The sequence below is a fragment of the Brettanomyces nanus genome, chromosome 1 (genome assembly GCF_011074865.1).
Source record: "Brettanomyces nanus chromosome 1, complete sequence".
NCBI lineage: Eukaryota > Fungi > Ascomycota > Pichiomycetes > Pichiales > Pichiaceae > Brettanomyces > Brettanomyces nanus.
The window spans coordinates 775,188-793,571 of NC_052374.1; the positions used below are offsets into that span (position 1 = coordinate 775,188).

At 41.0% G+C, this 18,384-nt stretch overlaps 6 protein-coding genes and 1 non-coding gene across 7 annotated transcripts; 1 reads left to right on the top strand and 6 right to left on the bottom strand.

Annotated features, from left to right (window-relative positions):
- Positions 1 to 12: 12 nt before the first annotated feature.
- On the bottom strand, positions 13 to 4,626 carry FOA43_000366 (uncharacterized protein; the record flags this gene model as incomplete). Its single annotated transcript, XM_038920699.1, has 1 exon — positions 13 to 4,626. The coding sequence occupies one exon, from the start codon at positions 4,624 to 4,626 to the stop codon at positions 13 to 15; it is 4,614 nt and encodes a 1,537-aa protein (XP_038776627.1).
- A 362-nt stretch (positions 4,627 to 4,988) lies between these two features.
- On the bottom strand, positions 4,989 to 9,150 carry FOA43_000367 (uncharacterized protein; the record flags this gene model as incomplete). The annotated part of the gene is made up of 2 exons (XM_038920700.1): positions 4,989 to 9,026; positions 9,088 to 9,150. 2 exons carry the CDS (start codon positions 9,148 to 9,150, stop codon positions 4,989 to 4,991), a joined length of 4,101 nt encoding a protein of 1,366 aa, XP_038776628.1.
- Positions 9,151 to 9,425: 275 nt separating this feature from the next.
- Positions 9,426 to 10,514, bottom strand: MPG1 (mannose-1-phosphate guanyltransferase; the record flags this gene model as incomplete). Its single annotated transcript, XM_038920701.1, has 1 exon — positions 9,426 to 10,514. One exon carries the CDS (start codon positions 10,512 to 10,514, stop codon positions 9,426 to 9,428), a length of 1,089 nt encoding a protein of 362 aa, XP_038776629.1.
- A 654-nt stretch (positions 10,515 to 11,168) lies between these two features.
- Positions 11,169 to 12,548, bottom strand: FOA43_000369 (uncharacterized protein; the record flags this gene model as incomplete). The annotated part of the gene is made up of 1 exon (XM_038920702.1): positions 11,169 to 12,548. The coding sequence occupies one exon, from the start codon at positions 12,546 to 12,548 to the stop codon at positions 11,169 to 11,171; it is 1,380 nt and encodes a 459-aa protein (XP_038776630.1).
- A 436-nt stretch (positions 12,549 to 12,984) lies between these two features.
- On the bottom strand, positions 12,985 to 14,796 carry FOA43_000370 (uncharacterized protein; the record flags this gene model as incomplete). The annotated part of the gene is made up of 1 exon (XM_038920703.1): positions 12,985 to 14,796. One exon carries the CDS (start codon positions 14,794 to 14,796, stop codon positions 12,985 to 12,987), a length of 1,812 nt encoding a protein of 603 aa, XP_038776631.1.
- A 1,578-nt stretch (positions 14,797 to 16,374) lies between these two features.
- FOA43_000371 (uncharacterized protein) lies at positions 16,375 to 17,562 on the top strand (the record flags this gene model as incomplete). The annotated part of the gene is made up of 1 exon (XM_038920704.1): positions 16,375 to 17,562. The coding sequence occupies one exon, from the start codon at positions 16,375 to 16,377 to the stop codon at positions 17,560 to 17,562; it is 1,188 nt and encodes a 395-aa protein (XP_038776632.1).
- Positions 17,563 to 18,044: 482 nt separating this feature from the next.
- FOA43_000372 lies at positions 18,045 to 18,118 on the bottom strand. The gene has a single exon. It is a non-coding gene; the product is annotated as a tRNA-Ile (tRNA).
- Between the last annotated feature and the right edge of the window lie 266 nt (positions 18,119 to 18,384).

The window sequence follows — 18,384 nt, forward strand, 5'->3', positions numbered from 1 at the left end:
TTATTTGTCTAGCTAGTTTTCAGTTTCTTCGCATTCGTCTCCGAACAGTGTCACTTCCACGTCACGGCTCAGTTCATAGCTTTTGATAGCCTCTCTAAAAATCAGTCTAAGCTTTCTCTTGTCATTGCAAATCGACCGGAAATCGAGCATGACACCTTGAGAATCAAAGTAAACTGTTCCTTTCTTGCCTCCCTGAAGTTGACCGATACTCAAGTTGACACGTGCAATGTGTGCATTATTCGGAGCCAAGAAGAAATTACCGTTTCCTCGGAGCTCTGCAATATATGCGCCAGTAGTGTGAATGAACTGTGCAAATTTGAATCTCGGTCTTCCCCAACTGTACATCACGTCGAATCGATCATCGCTGAAGAAATTTGCGGTTCGATTATCCAACATAAACTCACTCTTTTCAAGAAGGTATAAATGGTAAAAGTATTTGTTCTTGCTGAGAATACTCTGATACTTGCTAAATTCTTCATCCTTCCATGGATTTAACGCCAACGAAATATCAACTGTAGAATGGAGTGGATTGCTCAACGGCAAGGTGCATAATTCGTCCCAAGGAATCTCCACCAATTCCAATCCGTACCTTTCGCAGTGTTTCTCCCAACTGCTGATAGTATCTTCGATAAGTTTTGAAGTAGTGTTCAGCCATTCAATCCTCACATGGAAGCAATGCTCAGGATTATGAACGATATCGTAATGGACTCTAATCAGTTCTGATTGCCAAGATATTTGGTTAGGATCTAAGTCATATAAGACTTTTCGCGATAAGACCACCTTCCGTTTCTTAGGTTCCTTCGTTTCGCTATTTGTGCTAGTAGTGGTGTCCAACGATTTAACTGTTTCTGTGTGCGAAGATGATGGAGATAATGTTTGAGCACCTAGATGTCTTAACGTAAGGGCAGCCATTGGATTTGATCTTGCTTTTCCACCAGTGTTCTTTACGTACTCTTTGTTGAGTTCGTAGAAATAATGACCGTCCAGGAAATGATGTCTCGAATTAACATGTCTAAACAAACCTCTTTCCATAAGTTGATTGCCGTAATCAACTGCTTCGTCTCGATTATCAATGTCCTCGAAATTTTCTATAAGCCAGCTTACGAAGTCTGTTCCGATAAAGCAATAATTATGTGTTATCATGTGCCATTTACGATCTATGATCTCTATGCCTTCGTCACTTTGGAGTATAGAAGCCAGACGGTTCAGCGATATTGTCTTGCTATATTTTGGAGCTGAGAATAACTGGCTCTGAGTAATATCGCCCGTAAACTCTAACGATGCCTGTTCGTCCAGGAACTTGAACAAATTGCCGGTGTAAAAATTGATTTCCGGAATAATCTCAGTCTTCTTTGGTCGAAGCTTCTTCTCTTCTGCCGAACGGTATCTGTTCTTGTTGATAATTGCGACCAATGATCTTATACCTTCCAGTCTAATTTCTTCGGGAATCAACTTCTCTGAGGCAAGCTTAAAACTGTTCTCAGGAACATTTGTCGGTAAGATGACGAATTTGAGTCGATGGTATTTTGTATGTGAATCAATCGAGTCGTCGTATCCTGCCAAAATTTGATCAAGCTGGTTCCAATTGTAATTTCTAGGCTCCCCTTGTGAAGGGTGAATTGTCACGGGACTGTAATTCAGGCTGTACCTCGTACGAATGTTCTCCACATAATCGTGGATAGGTGCATTCATCTCTACTCCATCTGCTCCGGCTGTTCTCATATACACTTGAACGTTGACAAGTCCATTATAATCGCAACTCACACGATGAATTTCATCGGATAAGCTGAGATATATTCTAGAACCTTGGTAATGCTCCTTATCAAGATATTCGATAAGTTGCTCTGAGTTGCCGTTGGGCTTCCTTTGGTCTTCCACCTTCTTCACCTCCTCACCAACGCAAATCTGGAATCCAAGTGATAATCGTAGTGAAATCATGGACCTCATAAGGGTATCACTAGACCTGTTTTCATTGATACCGTTTTGATTGAGTAAAACGTCATATATACGGAAAGTGAAGTTCTGGTTGAAGTCTTCTACAGAAGGGAAAAACGGGGTCATGATAGGTAAGGCTGCTGGAGATGCAAGAGAAGTCCATTTGATAATTCTCCTCCTTACATTGCGAGGGAATACAAACTGCCATCTACCATAAGACACCAGTCCTAAAAGTTCTGACGCCATAACTTTCGATGGATTTTCAACTGCTGTCCAATACGAGTTCCATGGATTACCCTTACCATCGTTTGATTTCTTAGTGTTGGCTGACATGGTGACACTAGGTGCACTAGTACTTGTCTGGTTTCTTCTAATCGAGGCTGGCGATATACTGGCAGTCTTAGAAGAGATTTCAGGTGGAGCGGGCAAGCTCGATGACTCCTTATAAGCCTCACGAACATCAGCGCCGTGTATGTTATCATTGTGACTTGGATCTCTAGATAATGACAAAGACTTTATATCATCCAGTATTTGAGAACTGGTGCCATTTCTGGAACTATTAGGGGCAATTCTTGGAGACGTGGGACCCTGTAGTGGAGAAGACATTATTCTCTTAACAAAGTCTAGCGCTTTAGGCACGTTCATTTGCCTAGTAGCTGTCTTCGAAATCGAGAGAAGCGATGAAAATGCAGAAACGTTGGATTTGGAAGTGGTGGTCACGCCAATGGCATTGGAAGTTGTTGGTGTAGATGCCTTAACGGTCACTAATTCTGATGGCTGAAAGCCTTTGCTCTCCTGCATATCAAATTGTGACTTATCGGAGATGGCGCGTCTGGGTATCAAGTGTGGTGCACCAGAACTTTCCGAAGACGTGATGAACGACGCCGATTTCATATACCGAAGCTTTTTCTTCTTTCTGTTTTCAATCTTGGCCCTTCGTCTCTGATCCAATGGGGTACGAAATGTAGCATTATCATAATCATCCATAGCATCTATGGAAGACGTAAAGTTTCCTAAATTCAGTTCATTTATGTTGATCGAGGTGAGTTCGTTCTCCATGACTCCCATCATCTGCAATTCATAGATCTTACATCTAGGAAGCCATTGATGAACAGCGCGTGCAGAATCTGAATCACTCCAAAAAGAAATATCCATGAAATTAGGTATGCAGTGATGAGGCTTATTCTGACTATCAAGGTAGCGAAACAACGGAACTATATGTAGTGGAGGTTGAGATAGACAAATCACGTCTATAGTTGAATCGACAGTGGCAAGTAACTTTCCTGTTTGAACCAACATGTCATAGTCAACGTCAAACAGTCCGGTACCAGGGGTCACAATAATGAAATGATTGGTAGTCTGATGAAGGTCTGGGTCTCTGAAATCGTCAGAAACAAGACTCATACCAAGATTAATAGCTTCTAAGAGGTTACCTTTAACAGCCGGAAGGAATTGACCAGTTATGGTGTCCTTTTGAGGGTTTTTGGTTGTCCGGTGACAGTTTTCACCAAGAAGAATATCCCTCTTAAAATTCGAAAACTCCAATCTAAGAGTCGCCATGATTTCATTCCACAGAAGGATAGACACTTGATCAACGACGACCCTATAATAGTCCTGCTTATTGGGAGGCCTTTCTCCGGCCTGATACTTCAGATGTCTTTCTTCGTCCAAATCTACACTAGTGAAAAGAACAATGGTAATCAAATGATGAGTACCGAGCTCTTTCCATCTCTTGAACACCCTTGGAAACAAGGCGTTCACCAATTTATAAAACATTTGTTGGCCACTTTCCTCAAAATGCCACATCTCCAATGAGATCTGAATAAATACCACCAACCTTGCCGATTCAGATCGAAAAACAATCTTAGTCTTTTTACCTATGAATGCAGAGAATACCTTCTTTCCCCTCCTGTATATTCGATGAACGTCTCCCCTGATAGATCCTTGTAGAAAGCTGAGTTTCTGGGTTCTATATAAGCACTCTTTGAGTAGCATGCCAGATAAATTCCACATATCACCACGTGAGAGATGCAAATCCTTGATGTATATTTCCACAACGTCAGCCTCCACATCTTCTTGGGGCTTCACCTCAACCAGAACGGGAGTTCTAGGCTTCAAATTCATAAGTTCCTGAATAGGCCCAAGCTTTATTGACGCAGTACCAGATACGCTCGGTATTGCTCCTGCGTTGGTTGTAGTTATAGTGTTGGATGTAGACAGAGTCATTGCATGAAGTTGTGGCTTTTTGAACACGAAATAAAGTCTTTTGCTGGTACCTTCTACGCACCTCATCTCTCCAATACTTCCCTCTCTGGCACCTGAGACACATAATGGATCTATGATCACATTATCAGTACAAGTGCGTGCCTCATGAAACTTCACGGTCAATGAGGTAGCCTCGGGCTTATCAATATGGCTGCTCGCCTGTTGAGCAAAAGCCGTATCTCCATTGGAGCCAATTGGAATTGGAGTGCCCCTTAAAGTCAAATTGGACTCCGCACTATGCAGTGATATCTTACGAGAACTTTGGGTCGATATCTGATCTGCTTTACCAAAGTTAGTCTCCACAGTCGATACCAACTCATTGCCAGTACGTCGTCGACCCACAACTAAACTAGCCTCATTTGTCCGCTGACTCGTCCGGTTTCGAACCTGTGACAGATCAAACTGAATTCTGGCTCTATGTGGCATAAGTTAATAAGGTAACTGTATATTTTCAGAAAGAATAGCTCTCTGACTCACTAAAATGCATTAATAGAGCTAATAGTCTTTCTGCTAGGCCTGGGGTAATCAAAAGTCGATCGACTCGTCGATTACTGTATCATGCAAATTTAGTACATTATCCCTACTCAATCCGTAGTCGTATTGTTCTTTGATCGTTAGATTTTTTTAGTCATGTAACCTATGTATTAATTCGTTACCTATTGTAACTGATAATCGTACTTGATGACATAGACAGAAGTCCGAATAGCCTAAGTCGGATAAGAGATAACCATTAAGTGAGTTATGTACTTCCAGTCAGATTACCCATACTTCACATTTCTCTATAGTCGTTACAAAGTCACCTTCCTAGGGTGAAAGGCCCTATCATGGAACATCTTCCCTAGCCGACTCCTACTACCAACAGCCGATATAATGGATGAAACCCTAATTGTTTCGTTTTCCGTTCTGTCACCCTTGATGAATGCTTTGAGGCTGTTCTTGGGGTTATCAAATAAGTCTGATATAGTATTGTCAGAGTCCTTGTATTGACGCATAGTAGCTACACTATCGTATTCTTTTTTGATATCGTAAAGTCCGTCCAAAAGCTGCTGGAATCGCGAGTCCATGGCAGAAATAACGATATCCATGTTTTGAGGATGTTCTGTCAATGCTTCGGGGTGGACCAAACTATTGAGAATAAGAAGTTTCGATTGTAGCTGAGAATCCATCGATTTGACCTTATTCACAAGTAGGTTGATCTTATGGCATCTCTGCATGGAATCAAAAGTTAATCCTCCTTTGCGACTAATGACGACTGCTTGAGGTTCGATCAGTAATGACTCCTTTATTGCAGGAGTCCGTCTCATACAAGAAGCTACTTCTTCATTAAGTTTTGTCACCCTAGTAATCACATCCCTTAGTTGAGCCATCATATTAGTGAGCGTTTTGGTAGTGTTTTGAATACCCGCTTCCACAGTTCCAACCTCGTTCAACCGCCAGAAGTCGGAAAACCCGATAGACTTCTCAAGTGTGTGCATCACGCTGTCGTCCATATGTTTCGATAAGAACAAGTTCAACTGATTGATATTTCGTTGAAGGAATTCGAGATCTGTCTCTGTATCGTAAACGACCTCTAGCATCTCTTTCTCGACAGCTGGCTTGTCCTCATTGGGATATTCTACTATTTTCACAGTGAGAAGAGGAGGAACTGAAGGAGGGAGTGCCAATTTACTGAGATAAACCTCCTCATCTTCAAATGATTCCACTTTGAAATCAGCATAATGCTGGTTTCCCACTTCAATCTTTTCATCCTTATATTCCATAGTCTCTGTTTCCACTTTTTCTGTGTTCAGCAAAGAGGGCGTGTCTGTAGCTTGACGAACAAGTTTAGCTTGGTCAGTAGCCGCCTTGTCTTCGCGTGTTCCTGAAGTGAGATATGCATCCGTAGAGGAAGGAACGACTGCTGCATCACTAGTGGTTTCACTTTGCTTCATTTCTTGTATATGATCTGCTTGTTCTTCAACCTCTCTTTTATCTATCCTCTCATAACTTTCTTCAGAAGAAGCACTAGAACCCGCTTCAGCAGTTTCAACCTCTACATCTGATGAATTCGGTTCCATTTTTGAGCTGTTCTCCTCCTTTTCTACCGCCTTATCATCCTCCAAATTTGTTTGTGCCATGGGGATCAGATATTCTGATCCAGAGGCTTTGCGAAGTTGGGACATCTCATCTTCACTTTTTACCTCATCCTTCTCCGCTGACTCAGGTCTTATGTCAACCGCTTTGTTTTCCTCCTCCAACTGATTTGTCTGCACGCTTTCGCCATCAGCATACCTCGATGAAAGGAGATCGTTCGCCAAAGTCGGATGCTTGAATTTTTTGATCAATTCATTTTCATGACTAGGAAATTCAAATCCCTTAGTATCGTCTTCCGTTGATTTCTTTGTGGATTCCTCAAATTCCTCTTTAGTTTGCACAGATTTCTCTGTGGCTTCTTTGGATCCCTGTTGTTCCCCCTCTGTTCCTGGTAAACTGTTCCCAACCTTCTCCTCTAGGCCGTTCAGTTCAGAATCTTCACCAGAAGTTGTCTTCTTCATTTTTTCTCGTTGATTAAAAATCTCCCTTTCAACTTGAATTCTTTCCGCATCTTCTGGGACAGTAACAGAGGTACTGTCTTCAATTTTCTCCTCCTGAAGTGGTACAAATGGTGCGTACCTCTCTTCGTTCAGTTTCGTATCATTATCAGACTCATCATCTCTATCGAAATCGAATTCACTATCATATTCATCCTGATCCACCTTATCATTGTCGCTTTCTTCTTCACTTTCATCCGGTTCATTTCTATTATTTGAGTTTTTTTCAGACATAGATAAAGCAAATCCAGCAAAGTTGAACGCCTTACCTGTAGACTTACCTGAACTCTCGGCCAATTTCTCAAATGGAGATTTGTGTGAGGTGTTGATACCAAATACAGGTTGAGACTTATCCTTACTGGACAGCAATTTCACTATAGGTGATGCTTCATCACTTTTTGCCTTAAACTTGAATGGTGACTCCGAATTGTCACCGTCCATTTTACCGCTGCTCTGCCCAAACCCAAGCATTGATGACTTCTTATTCTGAGCCCCAAGCTTAAAGGAATCACCAAAGGGTGATGTATGTGCACCTTTAGCGGCAATTACACCAAAAGGTGATGTTTGATCTTTGCTGGCAAATGCGCCAAATGGAGAACTACCGTTGGAAGCAAAGGCAGAAAATCCACTGTTGGTTGAATTTTTAATGTTAGGAGCATCGGAACCTGCACGTGCGGACAGCGAGAACCTGGTACTGTTTTGAATTCCAGACTTTCCAAAGACAGGGGAAGCATTAGGGGGATTATTAGGTGCAGGTTTCTCATGTAAATATGAGGTCGTATCCATATTTCCCTGCAATTTCGGGGAACGGGCAGTTTTTATTAGTGGAGAAGTCACATTCTCGGGCACCACACAGTCCTTTCCAGATCCAAATGGGTTAGAAGTGGAGCCAAATGGATTACCCATTTCATGCTTGGAAAATATGCTATCAGATTTTGGAAAATCTAAATTGGTAGCTTTTTGGATGGCCGGTGACGATGCTTGCACTTGCGTATGCGTTGGTAATTTCACCTCTTGGGGGGCCTTCAATACACAACTCAAAGCCGCAGATAAGTCATCTTCCTGGGCCTTGATAGCTTTCGTATACCAGATATTCCAAGTCAATAGTTGACCCCTGTGGGATAAGATGATGAACCTTGGCAATGGACCAGAAGAATCAAGAGTCATACATGGTTGTTTAACCTGTTCAGACGCCTGGAGATCCATAATAAATCCTATAGGAGTGTCATCGGCATTTGTCTCCGGATCCAACGGCATCTGAGCCCTGTCGGAGTCATTTAATTCAATAATCTGGCATTCCGGTGTGAGCGCATTGAAATCGGTCGAATTGGACGCTATTGTAAACGTAAGGTATGGAAAATCTTTACACCAATGATTCAAATGAGTCTCATAAAAAGCAATATTTTGATGAAACTCGGCAAATAGCATGCACACATCCTTGACCTCTTTAGTGAAAGAGCCCTTCGTGAACACAAAAGATCTAAATTCAGGGTTCACATCTTTAACCTCGCGTGAGATACCATATATGACAAGAGTAGTGTCTTCATTCATCTGCGTTATGTGTAATGGCTTGAAGATCTCCTCGAGACTAGTATCTTCGAACTTAATGGAAGACAACGTTTCTCCTCTAATATTAATAACGGAAATGTTCTTTCCCAAAGAACTTCCTATATATATCTGATTTTCCGCATCTTGGGTCCAGCAGGCAGCCGTTACTTCCTTTTTAATAAGTTTGGTAGACGTTGTGATATCTTTCTGCTGTAAGTCCATTAGCCAAAGCTCGTCGATATCTAAAAGAAGTAAAACTAAATTTGGATTCGTTTTGGAAAATGAAGCTTCTACTATTCTTCCAGGCATCTTAGTCAACCTTATTTTTGTTAATGATCCTGTCCACTGGCCATTTATGACCTTCCCAAGCTCAACGACACCAATGCGATGACAGCCATCAAAAAGAATGACTAGATGCTGCTCATCGGCATTCAAGTAAATTTGTTGAACCGATGCGCTAAGTTTGATAGTGGTCTTATCTGTGAAATCAATAGCAGGGGAAGACCCGGTTTCTTTATCTTCTGTATCTGATTCCAAGACATGAGAAAGTTCCGAAATACGTATCAACTTTATCTTGTCGCCAAAAGCCGCAATGATCATCTGATGTTTGTAAGAGACGGCCAAGCAGTTCAAATAGCCCTTCCTGAGAGCGTCCATTTGATCAACGCCAAAAAGCTGGACGGGCCTTCTACTTTGGAAGCCAAACTCCTATAGAATGGGATTGTTAGTAGCCGAAAGAAAATTCATTGCTCTGTTCAAGCTTACTTACCTCCAGTTCCAAATTGTCTATCTCTGTATATGGCATGTTCGTTGTGTCACACAAGGTGTTCATGGGATGGAATAATAGTAAGAATGAAATTGTAAGGTCAGAGAGACATCGGTCGAAAAAAAAAATCCGTGTTTTCAATTCGCGAAAAATTAGGGTCTATTGAGGCGGGGACTACGTAAGTCAAGGATGTTGAGGATACATGACTAAGCACAGTATTAGACTAAAAGAGAGTAGGTATATATGGTTTGAGAAAAGAGCAAAACCCGTCTGACTGTTATTGTTTTTGTGCCATCGCTTTTTGCATTTTCTCTAGAACAATGGACTTTCCTTCAGGTCGTTTACATGATAATCTGAGGAGTCTCGACGTTATTCTTGATGGACTTATGAGGAAGAACCTTACCACCATTAATGTAAATCTCATCCTTGACATTAACGTCCTCGCCCAACACAGTAACACCTTGTAGTCTGGCCCACTTTCCGACCGTGGAATCCCAACCGACAATGGTCGATTTGATCCATGCATGGTCTTTAATTTCACTGTTCTTCAAGATAGTGGATCTTTGGATTCTCACACCATCGCCAATAACGACCTTAGGACCGATAACAACGTTAGGACCGATCTTGCAGTCCTTTCCGATCTTGGCAGTTGGGTCAACAAGAACGTTGCCTCCATAAACATAGTCACCTTTGGATAACTCCTCAGGATGATTTTTGGATAAGGCAGTCAAATATAGACACATACCAGTCAAGAAGTCCTTTGGCTGACCAACATCCATCCAATAGCCAGGAAGGTCGAACGAATAGAGCTGTTTCTTCTCAACGAGTAGAGGGAAAGTCTCACTCTCGATAGAGGTAGGTCTCATTTCAATTAGATCGAGAACAGTTGGATTCAAGACATAAATACCAGCATTAATTCTGTTACCAACGAATTCGACAGGTTTTTCAACGAATCGATCAATTCTGTTGGCAACATCCCTATCATAAACGATGACTCCGTATTTAGAAGGTTCGTCCACCTTGGTAGCAGCAATGGTAGCCTCACCACCTTGAGCTATATGGAAGTCCAACAATTCCTGCAATGGATACTCACAGATGACATCAGAGTTCAAAACAAAGATTGGAGAATCATCCTTTTTCAAAATGTCCTCAGCCAACTTCAATGGACCAGCAGTACCTAGAGGCTCGTCCTCAACAGAGAATGTAATATGAACGCCATATTGTTTCTCGTACTGCGTCAAAGTGCCAACCATGACCTCGGGTTTGTAATTAACGGCCAAGACAATTTCGGTACAGCCAACATCAGCAAGAGCCTTAATCTGATGCAATATCATAGGCTTGTTAGCAAACTCGACTAAGGGCTTGGGAATAGACAAAGTCAAAGGTCTCAAACGAGTACCATAACCACCGACAAGAATTAATCCTTTCATGATGCAAGATACGGAACAAACGAAAGCGACTGTATATAATACAAGAATGTGTTAAACTCTCGTCAAAGAAGGAATAGAAGGAACAGAAAAAATAAACAAGGGGGAAATTTACAAGATATATTATATGGCTGAAAAAAAAATTCAGCGTGGAATACGTGTTCAAGTGTGAGAGTGTTCGTCCATCACATAATGGATGAATGTGTCCAATTTCAACTGAGGAGGAATTTAAAAGCAAAAAAAAAAGGCTTCACTTCAAAACACTATTTTAGGAAATTTTGGCTTTAATTATATAACTGGCAACTACTGGAGGCTTGTGCCGGCGCATCTTCGACACCCGCGGCTACTCATTAAAATGAGAACCCTGCATGTAACACTGAATTAGTTTATAGGAAGTATACGACCCTTTATGGTTGTAATTCTATATGGCTGTTCTATAAACTCAGCCATTCTCTTTATAGTTCCAATGTTTACGTGTTTTGTTTTCATTAGCCTCTCCTTGAATCTTTATTTTAGCTCACTTCGGATAAATCTATCCATCTTTTCAGAGTTTTTCACTCGCGTCGAACGAACTCAATAAATTTCACCCTGGAATCTAATTTCTTTTTTTCTTTCTGATGAGGTAATGAATAAAGTGTGAGAGATCAGGCCATCCACCTACCTAGCCTCGTGCCAACCTAGAAATCTTAGAACCTTTTGGTTGAACTCCTTGTAGTTATCCAAATAAAGGTTGTGACCTGCATTGCTTACCAGATCAAACTTTGCCTCGAATCCTGGCTTTGAGTTCAATTTATTGACTGCTGCATGGCCACAGTCGGTAAACATGAAATCATGCTCGCCATATATCCATAGACTCTTCGGAACCTGCAATTTATCGATACGATCCAATAGTGGGTACTTTGCCACCACTGAAGCATCAAATATTCGCATAATTGAGGTCTCCGAAAAGGAAGATTTCAATCCCGTATTGTAGATATACTTTATGAATAAGTCGATTTCCTTCCAATCGTTGAAGTATCCTGAACGAGTAAGCCTTGAAATGTTTCTCTCTGATAGCTTTTTAGGTCCTAGAGGTCCCATCCAACGAAGCATGGCAAAAAACGATGTTCTGGTTTGCCAAATCAGTTTGAAACTCTCTTTTACCGAAGTGTAACGTCCTAGGAAAGAATAGTCTCCGGGCCAATGGGACGTCACCGATTCCAAATACTCTGGTATTGTGTCCGTTCTATCCTCGGAAAGTTTCTGTAGTGCCAGATACCGTGGATTGGTGACAGAAAACGGACTTCTCTCGACACCCCCAGGGCTCACAAGCACAAGTCTTTTGACATGATTAGGATATTTCAGACAGTATGCTACTGCCAAGTATCCTCCAAGTGAATGGCCCAGAAGATCGAACTTTTCAATCCCATTATTCAGTCGCCATTTCTCTAAGCTATCCACATAGGTGCCTTCTACCTCGTCCACAAGATCTCTCTGGTTCTTGATGTACTTCAACACATCTTGGCTCCTCACTTTAAAGTGTTTGGGAGTGGCGAAAGTCTTCTTATTCTTCCTTTTCTTTTCGTTCGATGTCTTTGGGATGTTCTTCACGACTTCACTTTGATCATAAATGATATCCAAATTGGCCTCGCTACTGGTGTCATGTTCATATTTGATTTCAGGTCTGCTACTAAGTCCAAATCCAAGGAGATCCAACGCGTGGATTTTAGAGTTTGGATTTGCACAGATCAGACCGTGTAAGTTCTTGTAGAACCATCCGCACGATGCTCCATAACCATGAATCATTACTAGATGTTTTGGATGGCTTTCATTAACACTATTTGATGCCAGTAGCATGTCTTCTTCTTCACTGTTATTCTCCACTCGGATCTCATTAATGTAGTTTCCCTTTGAGTCAATAATCGTCTTAACATTGTAAGCACTCAAGCCTTTAGGACTTGAGAAACCCTGATAATTTCTATAATACGGTATCTCGTTTTTCAGTAGCCGATCTTGCGATAACTGGTCCTCGTCCTCGAAGTTCAGGATGAAATCCATCCATATTTTAAACGATTGGGCGTACGTATAGCCGGCATTAACTCCATTTTTCAATCGACGAACTGAGACTGATGATGAAGATGAAAACTGACGCAACCCTCCAAGAGTGCACAGTAAATGAATAGTATTCATTTGTACCGATTGAAGTAAAAAGAAAGTGGCCGACTCTTCACAGGAATCTGGGGAAAAGTGACATCTTGAATGAGGCAGATCTAAGAGCTTCTCGCGAACTCAATAGCTCAAGCATGTGTGCATAAACAATAAGGAGGGGCAAGAAACTGCATGCTAGATACTGCAGAGCCGGGAAATGCTACTTCCCGTCCGCCGATGCGTTTCCGAATCAGACTCAAAGGGGGGTTGAAAAAGTTACACCTGCATATACGCTTTTCATGTTTTTCTTTTTTATCCCTTTTTATACGTGGAATCTAGTTTATATTCAGTAACCGTCTCCATTGAAGTTTGTGAATCCGGCAAGAAGGAAGAAGTTATAGTAGTTCTTTTTGTTGATCTGGTTGCAGAACTCGCAACTAGACGTCGAAGTAGCGTCCACACAGGATCCGGCGAAGTAGTAATTGTCAGCGCCAGAGCCGTCAAATCCGTGCTTGAAGTAGTCGCACAAGATTGTCTTTCGGAGGTTATCCGCTGTATCAAACTGCGACTCGATGTATTTTCTAACGTGATCATCATTACTTGCCATCTTCTGAATCTCTCGCACCGTTCTATCAATTGGAATGAGAATTGACGGGATCTGAATGTACTTGTCCAAGAAAAAGAGTGCATTAGGAACAGCATCATCTCCTAAATGAATCACCGGAATTCCCACCCAGTATTCGAACTTCCTTTGAACTTCCCCCAAGATATTGTACATTTTTTTGTAAACTTTTGGGCACGATTTGATCCTATTGAATCCCTGGCCTGTATCAGCAATCTGGTATCTATTACCATCAAACAAATCATCGTCCGCATATGCCCATAGTTCCACAAGATCCCTCATCACCCCGGACCACAATGCTAAAGCCTGTTTCACGTACAAGTACTGTTTTTCGTGGTCGTGAGTCAATCTGGCTCCTCCACTTCCATTTCTAATTCCCAATGAATACTTTGTCGAACCTGCATCCTTATATATATCTAGTCTTTTAAGCATTCTGAGTACGGGAAGACGATTTTTGTTGGTGTACGCATTAAAGTCTCCAATCGAATATAGTATAACCCGAATTTCTTCCTTGCCAATTCCGTCAGGAGAGGAATATCTAGATGCAAGTTTCTCTATTGCCGATTCTTTTTGCTTAATCATCCGGTTAATCATTCTCCGAGTATTATCTTCAGGTCTCACTTCAGCTGTGGCATCAATTATCAATGGATCCATCAATATATTCATACAACCTTCGCCACCTTCTTTTAAAGCGCTGTAAACAGTCTTTACTGGCTTGTAAAGATCAAATTCCATGGTCTGCCTAATCTCGGGAAGCATAGAGTCCATCACCATATAGCAAAGTTTACCGTAGGTGTCTCTCATTCTCTCTGGATTCATTATCTTGTATCTACGTCCAATTTCAAATATATCCTTGTACCATTGAGCATTATCGGCAAAATTCTTGTCCTCGATAAGTTTCTGTCCCACCTTCATGTCAGAAGAAACGACAAGTCCCGCCAAAACTGAGCAGGTCTCACGCAATTGCTGTACAATTCGACGTGCCTTTGATTTATATGATATAACGTCCACTCGATCTGTATATTCGGACACGTTCAAGGCCGCTTCAAGTAAACGAAAATGTTGTCTTTCCGCGTAGCTTAGTCTCATGGGAATAAACTTCACACTACGTTTGATTCCCAACATGATTCGTTTCTCGGCCGCTAATTTGCTAGGATCCTTCGTCCCAAATATTCCCGAAAACATACCTCCAGATGATACTTTCGATTGTAACAAGGAGTTCTCAGGGTCGATGTTGTCTTGCTCCTCGACCTCTTCTTCCTCGGTTTCTTCATATTCCGGTTTCTCTTCTTCTACCAACACGACAACGTTATGCTTTTTCCGACGGCCCCCACGATGAGCGAATTGAAAGCACACCCGGCAAAATGGTTCGTCACAGTCTTCGCAAAACAGCTCTTTGGGCATCCTTTGGCAATCGATGCATAAGGCCGGATCAACTGCATCCTGTGAAGAATTTTTTGTGGCTTCTTCATCATCTTCCGGATCTATTTTTCCATCTAGCAGCTCCGATAGGTTTTTCTTATATGGATCCGCCATTGTCAAACTGAAATTAGGATTCACCTGTTACGTAGAGTAGATGTTATCACTTATTACCTTGAAGAATAAGTGCCAAGCAGAGAAAGAGAAAAAGTATGCGACGATAGCCGATTGACTGGTTTACGGGTGTGGAAACCAAGCCGCAGTTTGGCTTTCCAGCTTACATCTGATGCAGCCCAATACCGCTATACCGCGAATGGATTTAAAATTCCCCAGAATTCGCACATCCTGCCCAATGGAGTCACTTTTACGAGCTGTGGATGGCTCGACAACTTGTTGCCAAGGTTTTTCTTGTTATCCAGAGGCCCTAGCCATCTCTACAGCTTTTTACGCGTACAGATATTTTTGAATACAATAGAAAAATAAAATAAAAATTTTGTACTTAAAAAAAAAAACGTTTTATTTTGAGCGGCTCGGTAGAAGGGGGAACTATACAGCCAGTGAAATCGTTAGAAAACAGTATACTTTTTCTGGCTTAGCTGAGAAAGTTGACGTCTCACACCAGGTATCTTAGGGTTAACCTCCACTAAAATCAACATGCACAAGAGATTTATACCCTGAAAACCAAAGAAAAGGATGATAGTAATCTAGAATAAAGCAGAATTAAAAAGAAATTCAGTCTCAAAAATTTTAGATTTCCTAAAAAAGAAATAATTTAGAGTTTCCCTGTAATTGCCACTCAACGGCTTCCATACCGAATTCAGTAATCCATGCACTGATGATTTCCTTTACTTAACGGTCGATTGGATCTCGCCGCACCACTTCTTGGATAACTTCGTGCATTTGTTCCATGGACGTCAGTTTAACGAGATGGGAAGTCAAGAACCATTGAAGTTGGAATATATAACATTATCTTTTTAGCCCGGTTTTGGTCATCAGAGAGTATCCTCCATCACAATGCATCTTCAAAATTACTCTGATCGAAGGCGCTGAATAATCTAAAAAACGTCATTCACGCCCCCACTGGATAGAATTGTACCGGTCACTAATTTATCGAAAGAAGAAAACGGGTGCTCAATTAATCCAAGTCGTTCCTTTTTCTTAGCCCTTAATCTCTTAAATTTTTTTTTTTTTTTTTTTCTTGCATGCGCAAAAGTTTTTTTTTATTTTGGCAAGGTCAATTGGGTTATAGTTTTGTCATTAAATCACTACCCAGATGCAATTGCATCAATTGCGATGTCATTGATTGCCTATTGACATTGAAACCTCAAAGAAATTTGAAGAGAATATCATGATAGATCCAAGGGCTGCCCCTCGCAATTCCCGTTAAATTATTTTCCCATTGTAACAGCTGTACTTGCAGGCCAAAAAAATTTTATTATTCAATGCATTTCTTTTTTTGTTCTCTTTTCTTTTCTTTGCCCTACCTAATCATATAAATAGTCATCAAGTATCTCTGGTCTTCAATTGATTGAGAATGATTATAATCCAGATTTTATTTCTTATCCTAAACAGATCTTCTTCTATTTTCCTTATCTTTACATCGGATTTTACCCAAGATTTTATTCAAGATTTCCTACAACTACAATACAACATTAACAAGCCGCGTGGATAATTATGTCCTCACTTATCTATCAGATGTCTCATACGAGACAAATTGATGGTTGTCTCACACCCACCAATGACCCTGCAACGCTCAAACATATTTATGGCTCATCCAGTCCCATGGATACCAAAGCCTCTTTGGGTTCCATCAGTTTCTCTGGAAACGTGATGCATGTCGGTCCCTCTCGCACACCATTGGTAAGACCACCAAGTCCAATGGATACTATTCCATCTCCTCCTCTGTCACCTCATACTAGAAACTTTGACGAGAGCGACACTCGTTTCACCAAGCTTCTTTTCCCTAAAGCTAGTAAGCCTTTAAGAAGTGACATCCTAAGCAATGAAAAAGAGATCACATTAATGAAGCAACCTAAAGAGACGAAATTGGTGAAGGAAGTCAAATCGATGACTCCCCTATCCGAGCTCTCTACTGTTTCTGCACGCAAAGGTCCTTTCCCCGTGGAAAGTATGATGGGTGCTACTCTTTACATCAATCCGTTTGATGATATGAAGCAATCTGGCTACAAAAAGCGTCAGTTCAGTTTCCTTGCTCATTACAATTTGACTCAGAATAAACCTGCAGTCCTTCCCAAGTCGTCATCTTCGAGGCATCCATTTGCAGGATCGCATTCTAGTATTAGATCTAGTTACAGCACTGTTTCAAAATCTAGATACGATCACCATTCTTCTTCCTCAGATTACGAGAGACCTATCACCAGAAAGCGCTATGTGAGTTCTCCACTTGAGAAGCTTTTGCATAACTCTTCATCCGTTGAAAATGATGTTGCTGCTCCTCCTAAGAGAAGAAGAAGAAAGCCCACCACCAGAAAAGCGAATTCCGCTACTACTCGTTATGACTACGATTACACTAAGCTCGTCGACTATTCTCCTGCGCTATCCACTTTACCAGACAATCCTCGTTGTTTGAAGGCTGAGTGGAAGGGGCAGGCCATGGATCTCTCCGATGATCCATTAGTGGAAAAGTTGCATCCTGCAGAAGTTCTCTTAGCCTCCACTCTTAGATTACCATGCAAAGTCTATCTTGACTCAAAAAGAAGAATTTTTGCTGAGAAGATGAAGAGACTGAAGAGCCATCTTCCATTTAGAAGAACTGATGCCCAAAAGGCATGTAAGATTGATGTCAACAAAGCTAGTCGACTTTACGCAGCTTACGAAAAGGTCGGTTGGTTGAACGAGTCAACATTCACTAAGTACTTGTGAGGTTCTTGCATTTTTCACACTATCTGCTTTCCTAATCAATTGTTTCCGCTTTCTTTTCCTTCTTTTCCTTTCATTTCTTTTCCTGTCTTCCGCTCATTTACTGAAGTGTCGGGTATTTATACTACTATTTTTTGTCTTCTGCATCTGCGAATAGATGCATGTACATTCTTTTTCTTATCGGTTTTGTTTGTTATTGGAGTTTACATTTTCATTGTTCGGTTCTTTTATATACTGTTATAATATTAATAACATTGTTCTCTGGTTTGTTGAGATGTACAGTAAGCGTGTCTAAGTATGGACAAAAATTTGTCAAGCACCAATTGAGTAAAATGGATGCCGGGTACGTTGACACTTGATGAATTGACCAAGTGATAAGGGTTTCCCTTTTACAATATAATGTTAATCTCTGACCACCGACATTCAATTGTCATTGAGTTTCCCTCCCTTTACTCACCATCGGACAACAAAAATTAAAAAAAGAATGGTCCCTAGCAGGATCGAACTGCTGATCCTCGCGTTATTAGCACGATGCCTTAACCAACTGGGCCAAGGGACCAATTTTTGGCTTCTGATGAGGAATGATTCTTTTCATACAAAATTTATATCTTCATTTTTGTACGGATTCTGGTCTGGGGTATTATTTTGAAGGTGTGGGTGGCAACAAAAGCTTTCAAGAGTAGCTGAGAAAAGTAACAAGATTAAGAAAATATAGCGAATGGTTCAAACCGATTTTTCACTTTTGATAATCTGGGAAATAATTATAGAATTATGGTTCTACAATATTAGAAAAGTAAATAAAATTCATAATATTATCCATAATAT